This window comes from Corapipo altera, unplaced genomic scaffold, assembly GCF_003945725.1.
Source record: "Corapipo altera isolate COAL_440 unplaced genomic scaffold, ASM394572v1 75, whole genome shotgun sequence".
Lineage (NCBI taxonomy): Eukaryota > Metazoa > Chordata > Aves > Passeriformes > Pipridae > Corapipo > Corapipo altera.
The window spans coordinates 709,298-734,745 of record NW_020884887.1 but is presented as its reverse complement, the minus strand read 5'-3'; the positions used below and the strand labels follow the sequence as shown (position 1 = coordinate 734,745).

The 25,448-nt window shown below is 57.8% G+C and overlaps 1 protein-coding gene across 3 annotated transcripts in view; it reads left to right on the top strand.

The window, feature by feature from the left end:
* The window catches only part of CXXC5 (CXXC finger protein 5), a 36,719-nt gene extending 12,228 nt beyond the window's left edge, over positions 1-24,491 (top strand). The window contains exons 1-3 of one of the 3 annotated variants that reach the window (XM_027643569.1): positions 6,890-6,910; positions 17,624-18,685; positions 23,423-24,491. In XM_027643569.1, the coding sequence (XP_027499370.1) occupies positions 17,900-18,685; positions 23,423-23,467 (831 nt within the window). In that variant the 5' untranslated portion in view covers positions 6,890-6,910; positions 17,624-17,899 and the 3' untranslated portion in view covers positions 23,468-24,491. Of the gene's footprint in view, positions 1-6,889; positions 6,911-17,623; positions 18,770-23,422 lie in introns of those variants that run through there. The other 2 variants (XR_003527655.1, XM_027643568.1) reach the window with 2 other exon arrangements.
* Positions 24,492-25,448: the final 957 nt, after the last annotated feature.

The window sequence follows — 25,448 nt, the reverse complement described above, 5'->3', positions numbered from 1 at the left end:
GTGGGTGGGGTCAGACCCAGACCAGGAGGTTCTGCATCACCCCAGCAGGGTCATGCCAGTGCCATGTCCTCACAGGCTTCCTGGGATGCATTGGCACTGGGAGCTGAGGAGGGTGTGATGATAGTGGAGTGTCCCCTCATAGGAGAGGGACAGCACTTGGGACACTGGCCTCTCTGAATCACATCCTGGAGAGGCAAAATCCCGCTCTTCCATCTGCTGTCTGGCTTTGCCATGGGGTGCTGCACTCCCAGGTGCCCCCTAAAGTTCTCCTGGGGGGTGACCACAGGGTGAGGGACCAGGGGTCTCCCTGTGTCCATCCCAGACTTGTCCAAGAACCCCATCCCAGAGCTGCAGTCAGTGCCCCATAGGGGGAAGCAGCTCCTGGGTCCCTTGGGAGCGGGTGCTCCCCCAGCCCCTCTGTCCCTGAGCACTCAGCACCATGTACTGGGTGGAAATAAGGAGAAACTTGGAAATTCAGGGTTGGAGAAGGGTCGGGAGCTGCCAGCAGAGTTTCAGGGTGTGAGTGAGTGCTGGGGGAGGTGGGCAGGGACGAAGTGCCCCTTGGCAGGATGGCTGGTATCCTGGGCAATGCTGAGAGCATCCCTCTGAGTAATCCCCTGGGAATCTGTGTGGGGGGGGGGGGGGGGGGCCAGGCACTCCAAAAAGACACAAACCGTCTGTGCCCTCGAGGCTGAGACCGCCCTAAACTCATGTCATGGGTGAAAATAGCTGTGGGGCGTGGAGGATGCTTGGCCACATCCCTGCCCAGCTTTACTTCAGCCACATCCTGGCTGGGGGGAAGGGGGGAATGCCTTGCTCTGGAGGGACCCTCTGGTGGGCTTTGTGCCGGGGGGGGCTGTGCCGTGTCGGAAATCACGTGGCTCAGGGACTTGGGGCTTTACGGGAAGCGAGGGTTGAGGCGAGGGGCAGCTCCCATCCCCCCGGGATGGCTCGGCCGGGGTTCAGCTCTGGATCAGGCCCCCAAACCAGCTGCCCCGTGGCCGTGGCTTCCCGGCAGGAGCAGGGTGACGGGGGGATGAGGAGCCGCCGCCGCTCCCCGGAGCAGATGGTCCCTCGGCAGCAAAGCTGCCCCTTCCGCATCGATTACCCGGGCCGGCCGTTTAACGATCGCTTTCCGGGGTTAATTAAACTCTCCTCGCCGAGGGCGGCTGGGCGCCGGGGCCCTACCTGCCTACAGCCCTGATGGACCCCCCCAAAACGGGGGGGGGGGGGGACGAGCCTGTGGCTGGAGCTGGGGTTTGCTCCCAAGCCAAACCTTAATATCCACCCTGGAGTGCAGCGGGTGTGCCAGGAGGATCGGCCCCGCCGTGGCTGCACTTCTCTTCGGGGCATCCGGAGCAAGGTCAGCTGCCCACTCTGGTTGTATCCCACTTCCCAGGCAGCATGGGGTGCTGGAGCAGAGGCTGCCTGGCGTCTTCCCCTGAACGCTGTTTTTTTTGGGAGTGGTCCCCGCTGCCTTGCTCTGCCCACCCATGTCTCTATTCACAATGATTTTGGAGGAAGGAGTTGAGTGCTTGGTGCAGACGGTGGCTCCGGAGCAGCACGGTTTGCTGGGCAGGTCCCAGCCCTGGGATTGTCAGGAGTAGCTGCTTCTTGCATATCTAAATGTGCCCTTTCAGCCGGCGCTCTCGGTCGAAACTGCCATCTTTTGCCTCATTGTCAGCCTCGCCGAGGTTACGCATCGTTTGCTGACTCACAGCCTCCTGCTCTAATTACTCGTTCGACTCCCTCCCTGGAGCCACCCGGCCAGTCCCAGCACATCCCTTCCCGCTGCTGCACTGCCAGCCAGGGGGCTGGAGCCGGGGCATCCATGCAGACCTCCTCCCTGCACCCATCCCTACCCACGAGCATCGCTCTGAGGCTCCGGGTTCAGCTGAAAGCGGCTGTCCGGGTCGTCTGGTCCAGCTTCCCACTGCTCGCACCCCTTGGGATGGTTTTAGGGTGCATCCGCAGGGCTGGAGCTGGGGCATCCATGCAAACCCCCCTCCCTGCATCCATCCCTGCCCGTGTCATTCTCTCCTGGTCGCCTGCTCCAGCTTCCCACTGCTCACACCCCCCCGGATGGTTTTGGGGTGCAGCCGGGGGGTGGTGGGTGCTGGCAGGGCGAACACAAGGTATACCCGACCCACCAAACACACACGATGCCAGAGGGGCTCAGGGCTGGCTGTTCCACCGGGCATCCCCCCAGGCATGGTCCTGCTGAGGGATGCTCCACTCCCACACACTCCCTCCGAGCTTCCCAGGAGCATCCCGGCCCCGCGGCCCCCCCGGGGCGAGCAGGAGCCCGGCCCCCCCTCGGCGGCAGCGCCGGCTGGGACGAGCCGCGCACTAAACCCGTTAGCTGAGCCTCTCTGATCCCCGGCCGATACGATCAGCCGCCGGGGAGCTCTGAGCCGGGCCCAGCGTGATTTCCAGCGTCGCGGAGATTCGAACAGACGCCGCAATTACTGACGGGATTGGGCTGATCCCGCTCCCGGTCCCGCTGCTCTGCACTGCCTAGTGTCCTGTGTGCCAGAAACAGGGAAAGCGCCAGCTCTGCCCTTTTTAATATTACTATTTTTATTATTATTATCATCAAAATATCCCCCCCATCCCAGGCTTGCTATCACGGTGTGGTGCCGGTGGGAAGAGCCTGCTCTCCTCTCCAGCATCTCCCTCCTCAGATCATTGCACCTTCCCAAACTCATCCATCCCAGCAAGCCAGATGGATGCAGGGGCTCGAGTTGGCTTTAATTAATTTAATTTTTTATCTCCCCCCCTTCTTTTTTTTTTCTGGTCTGTAATACTGAGGCGGAAACAACATCCCTGCAAATCCATCTTGCTAAGGGAGGTGAAACCAAGCCGGGTAATCCGGTGGTAAGGACAGCGCTCCGACGGGTAATGCAGTCGCGCTCGCCTTGGAAGACGGGATATTTTATATATTTATATACCAAAGCAAAAAAAAAAATAGCCATATATGTGTTTGCACAGGCTTCTGCCTGTCACAGAGTGGTCCAACCACGCATCTTATCTCATAAAGCCATATTTTGGCCCTTTTTTTCTCCCCCCCCCCCAAGAAAGTGAATTTTAAGCACCGGGAGACAGTGATGGTTTCTTTGGAGCTGTTAGGATCTGCCATGTACAATAAATCTGTCTTAGTTTGTGGATTATTGGCCCAATAGACCGTAACAGCTCTGTCAGCCCCTCCTGGCGCGCTGTGTCCGGCGAGCTCAGCCTTTGGTGGGTTTTCCTGGTCTTTTTCTTATTTTTCAGCAGGAATTTGCTAAGGATTTTTCTGTGCCATGTGCGTGTACAGCAGCTGATAGGGAATTCACAGGAGCTCAGTGGCGTACTTAGGTTTTGGGGTTTTTTTGCTGGTTTTTTTTTTTTTTTTAATATATTTCCCTTCTGGAAAAACCCAAAGGCACAAAGTCCAGATCCCCAAAATAGGATGAAAAGGAGGGCAGAGCCATTGCTGCCAGGGGCTGCCTCCCCAAAACTTGTGCTGGTTGAGGGTGGGGATTTACTGAGTGGGGTTTTACAGCTTTCCAGTAGGGTTTTCCCTGGATGGCCGTTTTTCCCAGTCCCCTGTGCTTGATCCAAACCCGGAAAAAACAGGATTTCCCGGGGATGGCGTGGGATGGTGTGCTGGCCCCTCCAGCCTCACTGGGCCAAGTGGCACACGCTCCTGTCACCCTCAGCCTGATTTTGAGGCCGGATGAGGGGACCTGCATCTGGTCTTGCCGCAGCGACAGCCCCACCACGTCCTGCTGCGTGGGCTCAGCGTGGCCCTGGGTGAGGATGTGGGGTGAGATGTGGGGTGCAGGTGTAAGGCAGGATGTGGGGTACACAGTGATGATGGGGTGAGCAGCAGAGGGTGGGCGCAGGGTGCCAGAGTGGGGCTGCAGGCACAGGGCACGGGGTGCAGGCGCAGGCACAGGGATGCAGGTGCCACACCGATGCCATGGCCTGTGGGGGGATTAGATCTGTGCAGGGCTGCGGGGGACACGCATCCACCTTTGTCCTGGAGGCGGGCAGGAGGAGGCGTGTGGGATTTGGGACGGGCTGAGGGCAGGCTGAGCACTCGGCGCCGTCAGCGATGGCGCGTCCGGGAAGGGGCGGGCGGGGGCGGCCCCCGCGGTGCCAGGGACGGGCGGTGCCGCGGGGGGCTGCGGGCTGGGGATGCCTGTAAGTCCCCCCGGGCGCTGCTCTGGTCCCGGCAGCTCCGTAATAAGCCCATTAAGAGCTCAGGGAGCCTTACACCTCGGGGGGCTGCAGCAGGGACTTGCACTGCTTCGGCTTAAACCCCCTGAGCCCAAGCGGGGGTGCCCGCTGTGGGGACATGAGGATGCCTGCGGGTCTTCTCTGGAGGCACCCATCCTGAATCCCTTGTGGGTGCTGCCTGCTTCTCTCGGGATAGTGAGGGCTGCAGCCCTGGCACCGGGCTTTGGCTTTGTTGCATTGTTAAAATGCAGCATCGGGGTGAAAAAGTACATTTTTCCTCTGAAAAATCCTCAGGGGAGGATGTTCCCCCTCTGGGTGCTGCTGTTCAGAGTCACACTGTGTAGGAGAAAGGTGCAGGGAGGGCAGGTGGGTCCATCCAGGGTGCACGAGGATGGGGAAGCCACGCTGGTCAAGGGAAACCTTGTCAGGAATTGCTGGGGAATTTTTCTACCCTTAACTTGGACATGCCAAAAACTGTGAAAGGAGGAAAAAAACCTCCATGGATAGGTCTTTGTGAAACCTGTGGGATGGAAACAACTGTGTCATAGCACTGAGGGAGATGTTGTGGACAGTCCCTAAAATTCCAGTGGCTCATCCCAGCCACAGGGATGGGCTTCCTTTTGACCAATCCACCACCTACAAGACCACATCCCCTGGTGCTCCATCTTGCTGGGGGATGGAATCTGTGAGGGATTGCTGCCAAGCTTGTCTCACAGCCCCTGCTCATCCCCCAGCCTTGCTCAGGCTCATCCTCTACAGATATGTCACTGAGGGCAAGGTGCAGGATCCCCCTGGCAGGGGAAGAGGGAGGAAGATGGGTTGGAGGAAGCAGCAGGTGGAGAAGAATGTCCATCATGAAAGCTGAGAGCAGTCAGTGGGAATATCACCCCTTTGGATGGGTGCCCTGTGCTCTGGAGCTTCCCTCCCATCCCAGGGGCTTGCCAGTGCCATGGAAGGACCTGCCCAGAGATGGGGATGTGGGTTTTGGGTTTCAGGAGGGGTGAAAACCCTGATGGGATCAACCCCTTCTGTATGGCTGAGGGAAGATGGTTCCCTTCCAGGGGGCACCAATCCAGCAGGAAGGTCCCTGGAAGGAGGCCAAAGGATCTGAGCCCAGCCTGGGCTGGTTGGGGAAGGAATGGACCAACATGTGGCAGGCACCAACCACATCCAGCTTGTTCCTTGTCATTCCAGCTCACCACCTTGTTCCTCAGCTTTTGGGAAAGTGAGGAAAGGCAGAAGTATTGACATGTAACTCCAGTTTTAGTGTAGCCCCTGAAAGCTTGGGGCCAGGAAGGACCAGTAAGCCCAGACAGATGGTGACACCCTACAGTCAGTCCCCCTCAAACCACATCTCCAGTCTTATAAGCCCTTTCCAGCCCCCACCATGTGGTGTTTCCTTCATGCTCCAGCTTCTCCAGGATCAGTCTTGTGGCCCTTCTCTATCTTCCTCTGTGTCGTGACAGCTTGTAGATGGGTTTTTCCATGGCTGCTCTCCTGGAGGTCATAGAGTGAACCCCTGTGTTTCTTACTGTGAGTCCTTCAGCTCCCTCAGCTGAGGGTCCCCCCATCCTGACTCGTGGTGTGGCTGGTGATGGTGACCCTTTCCTCCTTCCCAGGGCTCCAGTTCTACTTTCCAGCTGTCCTGGGGTTGGTTCTTTCAGATCTGCCAACTTCACCTGTGTCACTTGTGCTTTTTGGGTAAGGCACAGTGTGGGAGTTAAATTGTTGTAGAATCACGCTTTGGGTTGGAAAGGACCTTAAAGCTCATCTCGTTCCACCCCCCTGCCATGGGCAGGGACATCTCCCACTGGACCAGGGCTTCCAAGCCCAATCCAACATGGGCTTGAGCACTTCCAGGGATGGGGCAACCACAGCTTCTCTGGGCAACCCATGCCCCACCATTCTCACAGAGGGGAATTTTTTCCCCCATCTAACCCTGCCCTGTGTCAGTTTAAAACCCTCACCCTTTGTCCTGTCACGACAGGCCGTGGTGAGAAGTCTCTCTCCATCTTTCTTCCACACCCCCTTCATGCATGGAAAGGCCACACTGGGGTCTCGTGGCTGCGTCAGAACCCCGGGAAAGGGACAATCCAAGTGTTCTGTAGCAGTCCCGATGTCTGCTGCAGCCAAACTGGGATCTGACCAAAGAGAGAAGCTTGGCCTTGTTGGTACAACACCTCCTTGCTCTGCCACCCCATCGGTTTTCTGGGAACAGTTTTCCAGAAACAGTTTTCCTAAAGACTCTTCCCAGGAGAAGACTGCCCAGGAGTGCTGCTTTTCTATCCTGCCATGTACAGGAAAGGAAGATGCCCTTCCTCTTGGGCCGATTCCTGAAGAGGCATTAAGAACCAAGAAAGATATCCAAGAGGACATCTCCAAAGGAGAGCTTGGCTTGGGTCAGTCCATCACCTTGTGGCCTCAGGCCTCGGGTACGTTGGCCCATCCAAGAGCATGGTGTGTGTTGGTGCAGGTCCCTTCCCAGCTGTGCTCCTGGTAGAAGGCAGGCCTTCTCCCCTGTGACAGTTGGTCACCACTGAAGCCGATGTCACAGTGTCCCCCCCACCCCATCAGCTGGGATGGGGCAGTGCCAAGACTCCCTGATCCCCAAGGTGTGGTGCAAACCCTCCCTGTGGCTCCACTCTCCTGGAAGATGAGCTGCTGTTTGCTCCCTGGGATCCAATAGGTACGGAAGGGAGGAGCACCGTCTTCCTCTTGATCCTGGGATGATCCAGTTTGCCCATTGCTTTGGGTTCTGCATTAACATGGTTTCCTTAAGTGCCTTGCCCTTGAGCTTGGTTTGGAAGATCCAGGTCTAGTGCTATAACTGTCCCTCATGGAAAAGCTCAAGGAGGGGAGAAAGACAAGAGTGCAGGAATCCCGGGGACCAGTGAAATCAGTGTCTGAAGTGTTCCCTAGGATGAAGGAAAATAGTGGAACACCTGCCAAGAGTCACCAGTGCTGGAGGTGTCGGCAGCAAGTGTCCCTGTCCTCTGGCACCTGCTGGCCTGGGCAGCACCCTTCCCTCTTCCCAGGGCTCCAGCTCTGTCCTCTTGCTTGGCATCTTCCAGTCTGCTCTCCTGTGCTGCCTGGAGTTGTCCTGGGCTCTCTGATTCCATCCCCACTGCCTCCAGCAGGATCTGTCTCGAAGCTGGGGTCACCTGCAATGTCTCAGGGAAAGGGGAAGCTCCTGGGGTGCACAGCAGTGAGCTTGGGCAATGCTTGTGTCTGAGCTAGAGAGCACCAGGGTTTGCTCTGTGTTATTCTGGATTTAAAAGGGAAAAAAAAAAAAGGGTTTGCTCTTTCCCAGTTCCTGCATTTCCTGAGAGCAGCCTAGCTCCTAGCTTATCTTCAGACAGCCTCAGGGGTATTCCCTTGGAGTTTGGGAGTTTAATCAGGCATTGCTGGGGCATGTGAACTCTGCGGCGAGTCGCCGTTCCCAGGGAGGGGAGCGCCTCTCGCAGATATTTGGGTTGGCGTGCCTGGGCTGGGGGCTGGGCTGGCTGGGAAAGCGCTGCTGCTTTTCCTGGGGATGCGACTGGGAATGGCCGGGGGCGGGGGGGGGGAGGGGGGGGGGGGGGGGGGGCGGCCTGCGGGGCCGAAGGGGGGGGGGGGAATTGCAGGCAGGATGCTGGCAGCAGCCGCGGGCAGGGTGGGGTCCCTTGGACACTCCTGTGGCAGGGCTGGCTGGGCTTCACTACACTGGTTTGCACCTTTCATCCCCCCCAGCCCTGCCTCTACCACCTGCCTCTTTTCTTCCCAAACCCACCGGTTTTCCTGGTAGCATCCTAGGCGAGAGCTGCTGGTCCCCACCAGCCATCCTGATCCTGACCTGGCACCCTCCTCCTGGCCTCCCCGGCTGTAATCTGACCAGTGAACTGGGCAGGGAATCAGGATCCTGGTGGAAATGCCCGACGCCGGGCTCTGCCTCGCCGGTGGAATCGAGGGCTTTGTTGCTGGCTCTTTCGCAGGCAGGATTTCTTTTTTTGGGGGCTGGATATATTTCTGGCAAGTAAAATGACGGATGCTCTGTTTCGTTTCCAGTGGCAGCGTTTCAGATTCCTTGCTCCAGGGCAGGAGCCGAGCGAACTCCGATTCCAGAGCAGCTCTGGTACCTTGGCAGCTTAAAGGCCACGGGGTTTGCTTGAATGACAAGCTGTGCCGAGCACGGGGAAAGCTCGGGAGAGGCACTTCTGTGCTCGTGCCCTCCATCTCTTACAGGAGCGAGAACCCACAGAGGCAGGGGAGGCAGCTTTATGTTATCTTCCCGCTCCGCAGGCAAACTGGGGGGTGGTGGAAAGACAACATGGAGAAGGATGGCAAGCCCTGCCTTGTGGGGGTGCTCCCTGTGTCGCTGCCAGGGAGATGGGGAGAGGCACAAACTCTTGAGGCAAGGCTTGTGTCTTCTCCCCAGGAGCATCCTCTTGGATGCTCTTACCCCATCTCTGCCTGTGCCTCCCCTCGTACTTGGTTTGGAAGGATAGAATCATGGAATCATGGAATAGTTTGGGTTGGAAGGGACCTTAAAGCTGACCTTGTTCCACCCCTCTGCCATGGGCAGGGACACCTTTCAGCAGACCAGGTTGCTCCAAGCCCCGTCCAGCCTGGCCTTGGACACTTCCGGGGATGGGGCAGCCACAGCTTCTCTGGGTAACCTGTGCCAGGGCCTCAGCAGTGCCTCCAGAGCGATCCAGGTGCAGATCCCAGTGGCTGGCTGAGCTGCATCCCACAGTGTTGGTGAGCCCAAACCACTGGGGAGGATGGGACCTGCTGGCAGGGCTGGTCTGCTACTGGGATTCTGCAGTGCTGGCAATGAAGTGTGAAGGATGGGGGTCCACAGCCTGGATGGGTGAGGACAGGATGGGGATCTGCCTTCCTGAGGCTTCCCAGCTTTTTTTAGCCTGTCTGGATGGACCTGAGACACCTGTGGGTCTGCAGGCAGGGCTTGATGTGGTGCTGGTCACAGACAGGGTTTGCCTGTCCCTCACAGAGCTCCCCTGTGCTTGATTTTGGTGCTGGAAAGAACCCTAATCACTGCCTGCCCCCCAAAGCCCACTCCCCAAAACCTCTCAAGCCTCTCTGGCCCACTGGGCTCACTGGAAGTGATTCCCCTGGGCACCAGGGGGAATGGGATTCCTGGGCTGGCCAGCCCCATCGCTGTGGTGAGTTTTGGCTGTGCTCAGCAAGGCCGTGGGGCTGGGAGGAGACCCACCCAGGCTCCCTGAGGGCTGCGGGGTGCCCGACTGCCCTCTCCCAGAGCCGAGCTGGTTCTTCCCCCTGCCAAACCCTGGCCAAGCAGCCTTCCTCCTCCCCTTTCTCTTCTTCCTCCCGCTTCCCTCCTGCCAGCGAGGCCAAGCAAAACGTGGAGCTGACCAAAAATAACAACCACCGGCAGATCCAGACAATGGATAAACCCCCGGTGAGGGCGAGGGCGACCCAAATCCTCCCAGGGGAAGATGGGATTATTCGCCGTCCTCTCAGACATCTGTCAATAGCTGCCGTCTGTGGACCCCGGCGGCTTCCCGACGGGGCCGTCGCCTTCCCGGTGGGAAAAGTGGTTCTTCCAAAGTGGTTGACTTCCAAAGTGGGGATCGTGGTGGCTTGGGATCTCACTACTAAGCACCACGAGGTCCTCACCACCCATTAATGGCCAAGGTCAAATGCACTGAGCTGGCTGGCCCTGGTGTTCTCAAGTGGTGACCCTGACACAGGTGCTGCCATGGGTGCACTGGCCCTTCCCACTGCTGGCTTTCCTGGGATCTGAAGCAGCCCCTTGGTGTGTGCTCTGCCACCATGGAGCTGCCTGGTGGCATGTGGAGGGATGAGGTTTTGAGAGAGCTGGGAGCGCAAGGGGACAGCTCCAGGCTGGAGCTGTTCTTGGAGGTGGCACTGATGGATTTGGGCACTACCAGAGGTGACACTTGGAGGTGGCATGAATAGATTTGAGCACCGCTGGAGGTGGCACTTGGGGATGGCACTAATGTATTTGGGCACGATTGGAGGTGGCACAAATAGATTTGGGCACCATTGGAGCTGGCACTTGGAGGTGGCAGGAATAGATTGGAGCACCATCGGAGGTGGCACTTGGAGGTGGCACTAATGGCTTTGGGGCTTTTTGCCATCCAGTATTGCCACGTGACTGTGCCTACAACTCTTTTCCTTATTTTTAATTAACTCCTCGTTGCTCTGCACCTGCCAATGGGTCTCTCCATGACCTGGTTGTCGGTCAGACCCCCAGTAATTGATGCTGTAATCGCCCCATCTGTTAAAGGAGCAATTCACACGTCTTAGCTTGGCCTGGGCAGGCTGTGTGTGGGTCTCCCCAGGGCAAAGGCATCCCTGGGCCCACCCCAGCTCCCTGGGGGTCCTGCCGGGATGCCCGTTGTTCCTGGCATCTGCCACCAGGCAGAGCCTTCCCCATCCACCTGTCCCCAAAGCCCTGGGGTCATCCCACCTGGTCCCCTCAACCTCACAGCCCTCAATCACCGCGGTGGTGGGGAGAACACCGGGAACTCTTTGGATCAAAGAGCTGGAGTCCCTCCAGGAGGGTCTGGGGGGGTGCTTTGCAGAGGACAGGGGGGGTTCTGCTGGGCTGGGACTGATGGCGCATCTCCGGGGCGATGCCAAGCCGGGGGGAGTGGGCGAGCGGCAGAGCCGTGCCACGGCGCGTGAATGTCAGATGCTGCTTGGCTGCGAGCTGGGCTCGTGCGAGAGCAGATCTGTTCAATCCCATTTGGAGAGGGGGGGAGAGGCGGGGAGGTGGTGGTGGTGGGGGGGGCCCTTCCCCAGGCTCAATCTGGTAGGTTTTAGTTACAGTCGTTTTAGGATTTGGGCAGCGAATTGGTGCAGCTTTGGCATAGGGGGGGATGGATGATCACCGAGGCTGCCAAGGCTCCCTCATCCCCCGGAATTGGGGAAGGGGGGTGGTCGGGCAGGTGGGCACAGCCCCCGGGCTGAGCCATCACCCGGCTCTCTGGGCAGCAGCTGGGCGAGCGGAGGAGGGGAGGAGGTGCCTGGCGTTGTCCGCAGGGCACCCGCAGCCCTGCAATGCTCGGGTGGACGCTTCAAATCGCGTTATCTCCATAACCGCCCGGCTCTGGCCGCTCCGAGTGGCAGCGGAGATAAGTGGATTTCCAGGGAGCGCCTGGTCGTCTGACATTTAAGACTCCTTAATCCGTAACCACCACCCTGCGGAGGCAGGACGCAGCCACGTTTCCCGCCCGGGGCAGCCCCAGGCACAGGTTGGTCCCCACAGTGGTGGCTCCAGCTGTGCCAGGGCGACAGGGTGAGGTTCAAGGATGTGCATGGAGGCAGCGGTGTCTTTGGGGACATCCTCGTCCTCCCCTCAGTGGTAACCTCCTTGGAAGTCCAGGGCACGTTGGGGATAGGCTCTGGGGTGTTTGCCGTGCTGGTGGATTGAGAAGGTCACTGCAGCCATGGGGTTACATGGGAAAAGCCGTAGTCCGTGGGGAAGAATATGCCCTTGCTGGATCCCAGGAGTGGGGAGCCTACCTGGGGAGGTGGCATCACCTCCTGCCTGCTCAGCAGGATGCAGCATGGCCTCACCACGCTGTCCCTAAGGATGCACCTGGCAGGACACATCCTGGCCCTCGCTGTGTGTGTGTCCGGAGCTGCTCCTGCGGGGCATCACCGGGGCTGAGCGGCTGCCTGCAAGGAGGAGACGGGTGAAAGCCACTCTGTGCACCATGATGACTCGCCATCTGCTTCCAGGGCGAACTCCAGATGCTGGATTTAATCTTCCATAGCCTTTTTAATTCAGGAGTTGGCTTCTTAACGTCCCTCAGTGCCACCTCGGTAGCAGAGACGAGCAGAGCGGCTGCCACAACTGGCCCTCCAAAGGATGTTCTGGAGCACGGGAGATGAACTATCTCTGTGTGAGTTGCCCATCTGGCGACCTGTCATACCTCGACCCGTCATACCTCCGACTCCTTAAGCTGTCCAGGGTGAGCCTGAGCATTCACAGCACTGCCCAAACCTCCCCCAGGCCTCGGAGTCCTCTCTTGATGTCTGGAGAAAAGGTGGTGGGTGATGGTAACTTCCATGGCACATCCAGCGGTGGATTATATCTAGCTGGACCAATTTTCAGGAGGATGAACTCAAAGAGCAGAGCTCGGGGGCTCTTGGGTTGACAGAGGTGATGGTTTGCAAACAACATCCTTGTCTTTGCCTCCGGCTGTTCCTGGTTATCAGGCACCGTGTTCTCCCTGGATGGGTGTCCCACAGGGATATTCAGCCTTGGGAGATCACGGATTGATTTCTCACTTGGTTCTCCTGCTGCTGGTGCCCATGTGGTCGGTGAGCCTGCGATCAGGGCCTGTTTCAGTTGACCTGTGTCACCTGGTGGAGGGAGCAGCAGGTTTGACTGTGCTGTGGAAATGGGGCACCTGGGAGCTGGGTCGGGTGTTGTGGTGCTGGGGTTGGAGCTGCTTTGAACCTTGTTCTGGTGGTGCTTGTTTTCCCGAGCCTTTGACCTGGGTTGCAGCTGGACCATCTGACTCGTGACGCTGCTACAGCGCCATGGTCCTGCTCTACTTGCTGGGTGTCTCATCCCAGGGTGTGTTCAGACACCATGATGCCTCCAGGGTGTCTTCTCTCCCCATGCATTGCTCCCACCATGGTCCCATGCTCCTGGCCATCCCAAGGTCCTGTCAGGTGTTGACCAGGGTGGCTGAGGAGCACAGGAACCACCTCCAGCGCTGCGAGGGGAAGGAACCTCCCGCTGCAGCCTTCCTAGACCTTCCCTTGGGATGCTTTGGAGAGGGACACATGCTGGTGGTGGGCACCCTACTTCAGTCTGTCCATGGCATGGCTGAGTCTGTGCATCCATCTGTCCATCCCTCCATCACCAGGGAGCGATGGCGGTGGTGGAGAGAGGTGGGGGCCATGCTGGGCTGGCGGCTGCATGGCGAGGGGGAGGAAGTGGGGACAAAAACCCGGCGGAGGGGACAATTACAGCCTTTCTCCAGGCTGAAAAGACGCCGGGGTCCCTTCCGTCCTCATCCTCCGTCTGCTGAGGGCAGACAAAGCCACCGCCCCCGGTGCCCACCCAGCGCCCAGGGATTAGAAAAAAGGCGAATTTTGATTTTCTCCCTTTGTTTCCAGAGCCCGGGAGCAGCTCGGCTTCATCTTTTGCTGCTTTCTTCTCCCTTTACGCTGTGTCTGTGCACGGCTGACCAACCGGCGTTTTTTCTGGGAGGAGCGTGATTTATTCAAAATTAAAGGAAAGCAGAAGTTCTCTCTTGAAGATGAGACTTTTTAGGTCGGCGGGAGCTGATGGCTTTCCAGCCATGCAGCGAAAACACTGGGGAGCCGGCTGGAATTTGCAGCTTGTCATTTTTTTAGGAGAAGTGAAGAAGCTTCTCTCCTGCTCCCCACTGACAGTGAATGGTGCCTGCAACTGGGGGGACTCTCAGTCCATTGGCTGGCAGGGGTTTCTCCGGGTGCTGGACCACCAGAGATGATGATCCTTTTGCAACCTTTATTTGTTTTGGAGTTGTTAGGACTATTGCAGCACAGTCCCCTGTGTGCAGTGTGCAGGGGAGCCCCAGGGCAGAGGAAGGGGGATGCAGGCTGGTGTGGTGCTGAGCGCTGGGGGAAGATCCAGGGAGAGAAGAATCCCATTTTTCCCTCCCGCAGGACCATGGGAGAGCATGGCTGCCCTGCCCCATCTAAGCACCCCAGGCTGGTGAAAGGCAGGTCTTTGAAGTGACCCTTGGAGTCATGGAATGGTTTGGGTTTGAAGGGGCCTTAAAGATCATCTTGTTCCAACCCCCTGCCATGGGCAGGGACACCTTCCACTAGATCAGGTAGTTTCAAGCCCCATCCAGCCTGGTCTTTGACACTTCCAGGGATGGGGCAGCCACAGCTTTCTCTAGGCAGCCTGTGCCATGGGTGCTGTCCCTCACCTCGAGACACCTGGCTTTCAGACCCTGTGGGCTCAGCCTGGACCTGGCAGGGTGGTTCCTTGCAGGGGAGGAGCAGCGTCCTGCGAAGGGCTGGGAACCCCCTGGGTGTGGGTTGGGGCCTCCTGACCTTGGTGGTGTCCCCTTGAACCCTGGCGTCCCTCCAGGCTGCTAAGCTGCCCCGTGCAAAGACCCGGGCGAGGGAGCCCATCACGTGCCCCTTTAATGCCGCGGCCGGGACTAAGCACCTTCTGACAGGGACCCAGATGACGCTGCCCGGCGCCTTCCCCTGGGATGGGGGCCGGAAAAGGGGCAGGAACGGGAAGGGGGGGGCCCTCGCTCTCTTTACTCGGGTCAATCATAAAGAAGGGATTAAGATCATTAATTCCTCCCCCCGCTGCAATTAACGACGGGGCCGGGCAGCGGCTGGCGAGGAGCAGAGATGTCTGCTGTGCTGGGTGGTCCCGCGGTGTCAGAGTCGCGGGGGATCCCCCTTTTGTGCAATCTAGGCGGGCACCCCCCAGCACGCGGGTCCTGGGGTCCCTGGGGGGGACAGTGCGGGGACAGCCCCATCCCAGCTGGCACAGCCGCCGTGTCCGGCGCCTGCCGCCGCGGTGGCCCCGGGGGCCGGAGGGCAACGCCGGGTGGTTGCAGATGGTGGGAGCTGGCGCAGGCAAAGCGGCGGCCGGGACAATGGCGGGATTGTGCAGTGGTGCCGCTGGCACAGCTCGGCACGGCTCGGTGCAGCACCCCGTGCCAACAGCGGGCACTGCCTCGCGCCTCTGGGGCTGAGCGGGGCCACGGCGCTGTGTGCCCGGCGTCTCCGGGGGTGCTGGGGGGCTGCACCAGGTAGGCTGGGGTCCCTTTGTCCCACAGTGCCACCCACTGCAGCCGTGGGTGCTCAGGGGAGCCCTGCGCCAGGGTCTGCGTCCATTGCCCCGGCTGGGGGGGCTGTGAGTGAGGGGCTCAGAGCTGCTGGCACCCGATCCGAGTGGCACGGAGGGAAGGCTGGCAGGTCTGGCTGGCTGCAGAGGAAGATGGGAGCTGGTGGAGACGGTGACCATGCCGTGGCTTCAGCTGGTGTCCTCCCCACCTTTGGCACCTGGACCCCACGCTGTGGGGCTCTGGGGACGCCTCGGTGTGGCATCGAGCCCTGCATCGGCACAACTCGGCTCTTTGCCAGGGTGATGCAAAGCGCGCTCCTGGTTGTGGCTGGAGACCCCCCGCAGCCCCCCGGCAGCCACAGGGCGAGCAGGCAGGGTGGCAGATCCGGGGCCGATCCTGCCGGGCGCTTTGCTCCCAGCTGGGCGCGGAGCCGGGCGGAAGAGGCGCAGGGCCGCAGGAAAGGCGGCCGCGGGCAGGCGTGAGATAACACCCCCGGGCGCTTTATCTCACATCCTCCCGTCCGGTGCTTTTCCTGCTGCGCTCCCCGCTCCAGCCCCAGCGCCCCTTGCTTTCGGCACTGAGGTGTGACCCGTCCTAAGGTCTCCAGGGGCGGGTCCCCCACTTCCCTGGCACAGGGGACGAGTGATTCAGCTGCACGGCAGGAGCCCGCCCACGCTCCCAGCCCCCTTCACCCATTTGGGGCGCACCCCATCTCGCTGCCACTCAGCATCCCCCTGCCTGGCGTGGGGCTGGGGAAGGGCAGCCCGTCCTGCCGCCGCAGCCCTCCCTCCCCACGTGGCCTGGCGAGCTCCCGGCTGGAGCCCAAGCCCTGCATCGATCCGCGCTGCATCTTAAATCCCGCAGCAGCTGAAGCAAGCGGTTTTCAGCGCCAGGGCGGGGGGGTTTCTCCGTGGGCGAGCCGGCTCTGGCACCGGAGTGAGACACCAGGGCTGCTTCCGCAGCCGGTACCGCGGTGGTTGGCGCAGGGACCTTGCCCCCATCGGCGTTTTAACGAGCTGGGTCCGTGGGAAAAGGTCCTGGGCTGTCACGGAGTTCCTGGGGTTGTACTGGAGATGGGGACCCGAAGGGTGATGGATGGGCGGGAGTGGGTGTGGGGGGCGCAGGGATCCTCCTGGCTCTCCTGTATCACCCCCGCGCAGGAGCGAGGGTGGCAGCAGAGCCCTCCACACATGGCCACATCCCTGCCTGGACTCCAGAGAGGAGGCTGCCGGGATAGCCAGGATGGAGGGACTGGGTAGCGGAGGGGCCTCCTCCCAGTGCTGCCCTCCCCCAGCTGCCGCCGGGGTGGGGACGCGGGTTCCTGCTCCACTAAGCCCTGCAGCTTTTCTCCTCTAAAGCCTGATTACTTGGCGGTGCCTGTGCGTGCGTGTGTGCTCGGGAGGGAGGAGGAGGAGGAATTTCACAACAACAAGTGTTTGCAGCCACACTGGGCCCAGCTGCCCGGGAGTTGCCCCGGGGACAGTGGCATAGCGTCCGTTCCGGGAAGGCTTTGCCTGTCACTGCAGAGCCCGGGGCGCCTCCGGAGTGGCCGGGCATGTGGGCTGGGCACACCGGGGCATGGCAGGAGGTCAGCACTGGGGCTTGGAGGTGGATGCTGTGGCTTTTCATGGGGCTTGGAGGTGGATGCTGTGGCTCCCTATGGGGTTGAAGGTGGATGCTGTGTCTCCTCATGGGGCTTGGAGGTGGATGCTGCAGCTCCCTGTTTGGTTTGGGGCTGCAGCATCTTGGTGGGGTTTGGAGGTGGACGCTATGACTGCCCATGGGGTTTGGAGGTGGATATTGCAGCACTTGGGGGAGTTGGGAGGTGGACACCATGGCTGCCCATGGAGTTTGGAGGGGGACACTGGAGCTGTTGGTGGGGTTTGGAGCTGGACACCATGGCTGCCCAATGAAATTTGGAGGTGGACACTGCAGCTCTTGGTGGTGGGGTTTGGAGGAGGGTGCTGTGGATCCCTGTGGGACTTGGAGGTGGACTCTGTCACTTTCCATGTGGCTTCCTTCCCCAGCCCAGTGCTGGCCCAGGGACATGATCCAGGAGGAGAAGGAGCACGAGGAGCAGGAGGAGGGTGAGGGGTGCAGCCCAGCCTGAGCTGGGTGAGCAGCATCACTGGAGGCCGTGGGAGCTGGAAGCTGCCTCCGTGGCACCCAGCTGGTGGCTGCAGGGTGGGAACCAGGCACCCCTTTCATGAGCTCCAGCTCCCATCTCAGGAGCATCCCGCCGGCGCCTGTGGTCCCATCCGTTGTGGGGCCGCATGCCACTGGAGCGGAGCAGGAGATGAGCCCCGTGACTTCCCTGGGGCTGCCGTCCCTGGGGGAGGAGAGCCAGGCACAGAGAGTCTTTAAGCATCGCGGTGCCATTGCTACCAGGCCAGGACTTCCCCTGTGACCCCCCACTTCTGTCTGGATGGCGACCCTTTTAGAGAGCAGCGGAACGGATCTCCACCGAGGTCCGTTCCCTGGAGTTCCTTTGTTCGCGGCGCTGAGACTTTCATGGCAGGGGGAGGAAGAGCTGCTTTGAAAAGCCCGTTGGCTCTTGCCAGCGCTAACTCTCTTTTCTTTTCTCCTTCCAGAGCCGCGTGGTGTGTCCCAGAGCCGCAGAGTATGTCTGTGCACTGAGAGTGCCCTGAGTCCTCCGCAGCCAGCGCAGGAGGAGACGCCCCATTGATGCGCGTTCCCATCTGAGCGTCCCTGGTGCCCGGCGGGCTGGTGCTACCAGAAGGGCTTCAGGGGTCTTTTGCTGTGGCATTTGGGGTGGGTGTTTTTTTTGGTTTTTTGCATTTTTTTTTTTTTTTTTTTTTTTTTTTTTTAAATTTTGGGGTTGGTTTCGCTGTTGTGCTCCGAGCACCATGTCAAATTCGGGCTCCCACCAAGACACTGGGAACAAGCCAGAGACGGAAAAAAATAACCAGGATGACTCTCAACCCCCCGTCAACTCTGAGAGGAGGAACAAAAGTGGAATAATAAGTGAACCTTTGAACAAAAGTCTTAAGAAGTCCCGTCCACTCTCCCACTATTCCACCTTTGGTAGCAGCAGCTCGGTAAGCGAACATTCAGAGAAAGGCAACCCCTTAGCTAATGGCAACGATGCGATTGTGGATAAAAGTCATTCTACCTCAAAGCACAAAAACATCTCTAGTATGCTGAGCAAATTAGACCGGATGTCGGAGCTCTCCTCAGAAGGACAGACCGCCCTCCAACAGTTTGCTCAGTCGACAGAAATGCTCAAAAGAGTGGTACAGGAGCATCTTCCTCTAGCAGGCGAGCACGGGACTGGTATCTCTGACATGGAGGCAGTCTCAGCTGCAGAGACAATGAACGGCCCCTCTGATTTTCCTTACCTGGGGGCTTTTCCCATCAACCCAGGCCTTTTCATTATGACCCCTGCCGGCGTGTTTCTGGCAGAGAGCGCGCTCCATATGGCTGGCTTGGCAGAGTATCCCATGCAGAATGAGTTGGCATCTGCCATCAATTCGGGGAAAAAGAAACGGAAAAGATGCGGCATGTGCCCGCCCTGCCGAAGACGGATAAACTGCGAGCAGTGCAGCAGTTGTAGGAATCGCAAAACTGGCCACCAGATTTGCAAATTCCGAAAATGTGAAGAACTCAAAAAGAAGCCTTCTGCAGCACTGGAGGTAACCGGCCCCTCTCAGGCACCCTAACCCCTCCTCGGGCTGCGCTCCTGGGTTCGGATCTTGCCCTAGATAATAAAACACCTGGTACTTCTTACTTTTTTTTATTTTTCCCTTTTCCATTAACAGCTCTCGCAGTGAGATGTGTGCTCTGCCCAGTGCCCCCAGACCCTGTCCTCCCTTGCATACCGGGGTTGACTGGTGTGGGTAGGAGGGCTGGGGTCTCTTCCTGGGGCACCTGGGCACGCTGAGCTCCACTCTCCCCTTTGCAGGACTGGGGGCTCTGCTGGGGTTTTGGTGGTGGTATCCCTTGTCCTGAGCGGATGGCAGCTCCCTGAGCTGGGGAGTAGCATCTAACCCCAGGGGGTGGGGAGGCAGGGGGTGGTTTTTTGGGGCAAAGCTCAGAGTAATTGGTGATGGTGAAACCCGTGGCTGGGGTGCAGCCAGAGCCCAACCCCTCAGCTCACTCTGCTCTGAGCAGGAGCACAGTGGTCCCTGGTTTTGGGGGTAAACTGCTACAGTGTGCACTGGGCAGCATCCCCTGTGGTGTGGCTGTGCCAGGTGTCCCATCCATGCGCCAGCATCCATTTGGGGTGGTCAGGATGAGGCCATAAGGCACCAGCTGGATCTACCAGTGGTAGTAGCAGTGCTGCAATCCCCTCTGGCAGTGCACCTGCTTTGGCACCCAGCAGAGCTGGGAGCACCCCTGCTCCTGCTGGGGATGCCCAGGTGCCCTGGGGTGAGATTCTGGGATGGTGCTTGGATTGTCACTGCCCACCATGGCCCAGTGTGGATGTTGCCCTTGGATTTGGAGGAGCTGTTGGGTTGGGGTGTCACCTTGCCAAATCCATTGGGGGCGTGTGACATTCATGTGGGGACCACAGGGAAAGTCCAGTTATTGTGTGGGTCTGAAATTCAGCTTGGGCCCATGGGCAGCTGCTGGTGATGTGGTGTGGTGTGGGTGTGGGCTGGGTGCCCATGCAGGGATGTCCCATGGTGCTGCACACCCATGAGTGCTCTGGGCCTGTCTGCAGGGTCTCCATCATGTTGTGCTTAAGCCAGGTTTGGGTTTTCTGTGAGCCGATCCCACCATCAGCTGTGCTTTGTCCTTCTGGTGAGCGCATCCCCAGAGCTGGCAGAGGCTAAAAAGTCACCATGCCCTCACGCCTGGATCGTGCATCCTGGCGTGAGGGCATTGCCCATCCTCTGGTGGTGCCAACGCAACCAAAACCCGCCGCTCCCTTAGCCACGTTCTACGTTTTTCAATTAGCATCAGCTCTGAATGAATACTGAAGGGGAAAAAAAAAAATCCATTTGGGCGGTGGGGATGAGGAGAGGGGGACTGTGTCTTTCAAAAACCGCTGTATTGCTAAATTATATTCTTGTTCTAATTTGCTGAGTCAGTGATCTGGAAAAAGGGAGAAAGGGGAAAAAAAAAAAAGTTCATTTCTTCCAAAGAGTCCTAAAGCGGGTCAATAGACTCGGAGCTCGCAGCAGCCGGAGGAGATGCTCCCATCTCCCAGTGCTGCACTGGGTCCAGGGGTGATGAATAGCACCAGGAACCCGTGAAACAGTCACCCCTGTGATTGGCTTCTCCATCTCACGACTGGCTGAGAAACTGGGGCCACTGAAATAGGGCTCTTCGTGTGGTGGAGTTGGGCCTCACCAGAGATGAGTCCCCATCCCTCCTGGGCACAACCTTTGGTGTGTTCAGGCTGAAGAGAGATGTTGTGCTGGTGGGGGTGGAAGCCTGAGTAGGTGTGGGTCACTCCAGGGCATCACCAACCCTTTTTCAGGACAGATCCTCCCCTCTCTCACAATATCCACTTGTACCGTGTGTTGACCTTGATAGAGTTGAGCAAGACTGTGGCTGGGTCAGGGACACCGTGACCCCAGCTTATGTCCCAGGGTCACCTGGGTCAATGGCTGGGTTGTTAAACCTAACCCTATGTCAACCAGCCTTGGTCATATGTTGTGTTGGGCCAGTGCAGGGCAACCACCAGCACCTGCCTTGTGGTGGAGACCAGTCTGGAGAAGGCCAGGATGCAGAGGTCCATGGACTACTGGTCCTGGTGGGGTGCCATCACACCGTTTTACTTGATACTGGGACAGAAGGGGCCACTCAGTGGCCCTTTATATGGAGCTGAAACATTCACAGGCCTTTGTGAAGCATCATCCCCCTCTGTGGGGAGTGGTGCCATTGCCTGGGAGAAGGACAGTGACTCTGTCCTGCCAGCCCTGTGCATCCAGAGGAACGTCCTCAGAGAGCCCGGACAGGGGCCACAGCTGTGATTAAACATTGATCTAAAATCAAGCAGTAAAAAAAAAATAGAATTAAACCTTTATGGTGGCATAAAAAAACGGGCTAAACCCCTCAGCCGCCGTTAAGCTTTATCTGCACATCTACAGAGCCTGCATAACCAGTTACTGCTGGTGTCCCACTCTGGTGGTGGCTGCCTGGGGCTCTGAGACCAGTGAGGCAGGTTGGGTGCTCAGAGCAGGCAGCAGCACGTCCCTGCACTGACCAGGCTCCTCTGGGCTCTTCCAGCCCCAGCAACCCCAGCTAATGCCGTGGGGACTGCTGGCCAGGTCACCCTGGGCTTGTCTGCAGAGCTGTAGGTCACACAGAGGCCGTGAATAGTTGGGATTTGGCTCAACAGAGCTATTCTCCATCCAGAGAAACTGTGATGAAGTGCCTTGAGGCCCCAGATAGCGCCGGTGAGGGTCATTGCCACCCTCACATCGGCCTCACAGAGAGACCCTCATCACAGAGGGCAAGGGGTGAGGGTTTTAAACTGAAAGAAGGTATATTTAGGTTAGACTAAAGGTAGATTTAGGTTTAGATTTAGGTAGAAATGTGCTGAGGGTGGTAAGGCCCTGGCACGGGTTGCCCAGAGAAGCTGTGGTTGCCTCATCTCTGGAAGTGTTCAAGGCCAGGTTGGACGGGGCTTGGAGCAACCTGGTCTTGTGGAAGGTGTCCCTGCCCATGGCATGGAGTGGAATGAGATGATCTTCAAGGTCTCCTCTAACCTAAACCATTCTGTGAGTCTGTGATTGTGATGATGAGGGGGATCAATCCTGGGCATCCACATTAGAGCTGGTTGTCCAGCTTCCTTTAATAATGAAGGAGCAGAGGTGTTTATCAGACATCTCCTTTCAGACCCATAAGGAGCCCCCTCACCCCTTGTTCCTCTCTCCTGGGATGATGGATCTGGGCTGGTGGCCTTTGCTGGATAGTCCACCATGCTGTGCCACAGCCCTGTGTGTTGCCAGGCAGAGGCACTTGGGCCTTTCCCAGATGCCTGATTTTGTGTCACAGAGACTTTTGTGAAGGGGTGATGCCTTGCAGCTTGTGGCTGCCCCAGCTCAGTTTGCCCAGAGGACCTGACAGGGGCTGGGAGCAGGAGCAGGAGTGGTCTGTCAGCAGCCTGGTGGCACCACCAACTCTTGCCCATTCCAGCCCTTCGCCCCCCTCCCCTTGCCCCAGCCCCACGTGTGGGGTGTGGTGCCCATGGAAGTGAGCACGTTGGGGTCCCCCAGGGATGCTGCCCTGGTTACTCATTGAGGCTTGGTGGGTGTCTTGATCCAAGAGGAGGACCCAGTGAGATCAGTCTGACTCCTGTGTGGGGTTTGAGACCGGAATGTGGCATGTGTTTGACTCTTGGGATGCTGCATGAGGTGTCCTAGGACTGCACATGGGTTCAATGCCAGGAGCTGGGGCTGTGTCCCCTCAGCCCATGGTAGCCCAGTGTGCTGTCCCGAGCCCATCACCACAGCCTGTGTCCTGCTTCCTGTTGGTGTCCCTTGCTTGTTTGGAGATGCAGGAGCTGAATGCAGGGCCCTCTGAGGGGACTGTGTGTCTGTCTAGCACGGCTTGGCCTCGCTTGGAGGCTGTTGGCACTGAGAGATGTTGTGGTCCTTGCATACTCCATCCATGTTCCCATGAACATTGCGCAGGTTTTCCACCCCATCCAGCTGGGAAACATCCCTGGTTCTCCTTCCAGAGGACCACAGTGCTGTTGGGGCATTGCCTGGAGGTGGCTTCAGAGAGGTCTCATCCGTTGTTGGGCACGTTGTTGGGTGTGAAGTTGAGCCTGGTGGGACTCATCCCTCTTCCCTGTGAGGTGCTGAGAGTTCCCTGCTGGTGCCCAGAGCTGCTGTGTTGGGGTCAGGGTTGTTCATTGGGGCCAGGGGTGATGTTCCCTGTGTCCTGAGCAGCTCCCTGCCTGGTGTCCCCAAGCCTGTCCAGCTCACTCCCTGCCTCAGTTTGCACCTAAATGCACTCCCAAACTCATCTGTTGGCTTGGGTCCCGTCCTGTGGGTGTCTGTCTGTCCATCCATAGCAGGGATAGTGGGGGCTGGCACCGTGGGGGCTGTTGTGCCAACTCCCCATGGCCTGACCATTGTGCTCACGGGAGGGGAAGTTGGGGGCTGTGCCACTGTCCTGGGGACACGGGAATGTGGGAACATTGGCCGAGCTGCTGTGCCTGTGCCCTGCCAGGGTGGGAGGCTGGCAGTCGGGGGACGACCCCAAGATTCCCTCCAACTGGCATCCTGGGTTGGAAATCTTGGGATACACGACTGCACTGGGAGGTGCTGAGCCCGGGGTGAATCTGTCCTGAGGCAGCTGGCCAGGGTGCTGGGCTGGGGTGAGGGGTGGTTGCCCAGCCCTGCTGGACCCGACCTAACGCCTTGTCCCTTCTTCTTCTGTCCCCCCTCCCTGTCTCTCTTCCTTTCCAGAAGGTGATGCTTCCTACAGGAGCCGCGTTCAGATGGTTCCAGTAGGAACGGGAATCCCAAAGCTCTGTCATCCAAGTGCAATGTCACTGCTTGCTTGTGTTGTCTCAGGCAAGGGATTTTTGGCTGAAATGAATGGATGCACCTGTGTCTCTTTAGAACCAAAAATATTTTCTCGCAAATCTCATTCCTGTTTTTATAATTTTTTTTCTTCTTTTTTTTTCTTTTTTTTTTTTTGCATTTGTTTTAACATCTTCGAGTCCTAGTCAGACATTTAACTGCTTTTCAAATAAAAAACAAACAAAAAAAATAATTAAAAGAAAAAAACAATGGATCTGTAAAGTACCAAGACTTAATAGACAGAGTATGGACAATCAGTTTCTTTCTGTGTTTTGGTGTTGATGTTGTTTATGTGTGAAAGATGCAGTACTTGTGTAGGGAATGTAAATTTACAGTAACCTTTTAAAATCTAGTTACTAATAAGCACTACTGTAATTTAGCACAGTTGTTTAATTGCACCCTCATTTATACTTTTTATTTGATTCTTTCCCATCATACAATAGAGTGGATAGTTTCTAGAATGCCTCAACTTCATGTTTATAAATGAGAATATGTTTAAAGCGATGTAGTATCCCTTCTCCTCGCCATTCACCTCTGGAAAGTTTAACCCACAAGAGGGTTGGTATAAAAGGTTGAAGAAAACAATTGCTACACAACCGGCGGAATTCAAAAAAAAAAAAAAAAGGAAAAAAAAAAGAGAAAAAAAATAAAAAAAAAAAAGTCATTGTTAGTTTATTAATATAGAACCAGAAATGCTGCGTACAGAAAATCCTCCTAATTGCAACGGTTTACTCCTAGAAGTAATTTTTGTAAACTTACGGAAGTTCAAATCAAAACAAACCAGAATATTGCAGGACCTGTGCTGAAGCAGTTACGCAAAGTGATATTTCTCTTCTGTTCACCCCCCGTCTCTCCAGCTCTCTCTCCATCATTAAATTGAAATGCTGTTTGTAATGTTTTAGCGATCCAGGCTGTTTTTGTGAATAAAATGAATGCATGTTTTGTGTCATGATTTCCAGCTTGGTTATTTCTCTCCCACCCCTCTGTCCAGCCGAGGTCCCTGTGCCCCCACCTGCCCACGCACCACGGTCCTGCCGGAGCCTGGTGGGACGGTGTGATGAGCCGAGCTGGAGTTGCCCCGGCTGCTAAATCCCCACAGTTAATCCCAGCACTGGCTGGGCTAAGCCAGCCTGGCTCCTCCCGGGGATATTTCCCAGCTTGACCTGCCCAGAGTTTTACCCAGCAGCGCCAATGCCATTTGTTTTGGTGAAATAATGTTATTAGTGGGTCACAGAGAACCTCGGTGAGGCTCGTTTTGTTGGGACAAGTCTAAAACGAGCTGCCAAAGGTGAGTGGGCTCTGGGTGGCTTTCCAGACTTGGCCTTGTGCTGGCACTGGGTCAGCAGGAACTGTCTGGGACAACCAGACAGGCTTGACCACGGACAATCCATCATGCTCACTGTTGGTGCTTTGGGTGCTGTGCACGTGGGCTGGGTGCCTCCGTCCAACCCCCAGGAGGTTCTCCAGGGTCATCCCAGCCTGGTAGGAGGTAGATCTGGCTGGACCCAACTCTGCCTTGCCGGGAGGAGGTAGCAAGAGCCTTTGTCCCCAGCTCCAGCCAGCGTTTGGACCGGCATCTGTTGGCCAGATGTGCACTCGGCAGAGGGGGGTGACAGCGGTGCATAAGCTCTGTCCCTGCCTGGCAGAGACCTGCCAGGATGGACCAGAAAGTTCTTGGGGAAAACTGCCCCAAAAGCCCCCTCCAGCAGCATTCCACCCAGATGGTTTGGAGCCCAGACCCAGGCACCCCGGTCACACCAGTGCCTGAGCCCAGGGGTGCCTGTGGGAACGACTGGAGCACGTGGTGACAGCGATGTTGCTGGGCCAGTGTGGGGAGGGACAAAGCTCCAGGCCTGTGGGGGCAGACTGAGCCTGCCTGTGCCCCAGCAGTGGCATTCCCAGCTCGGCT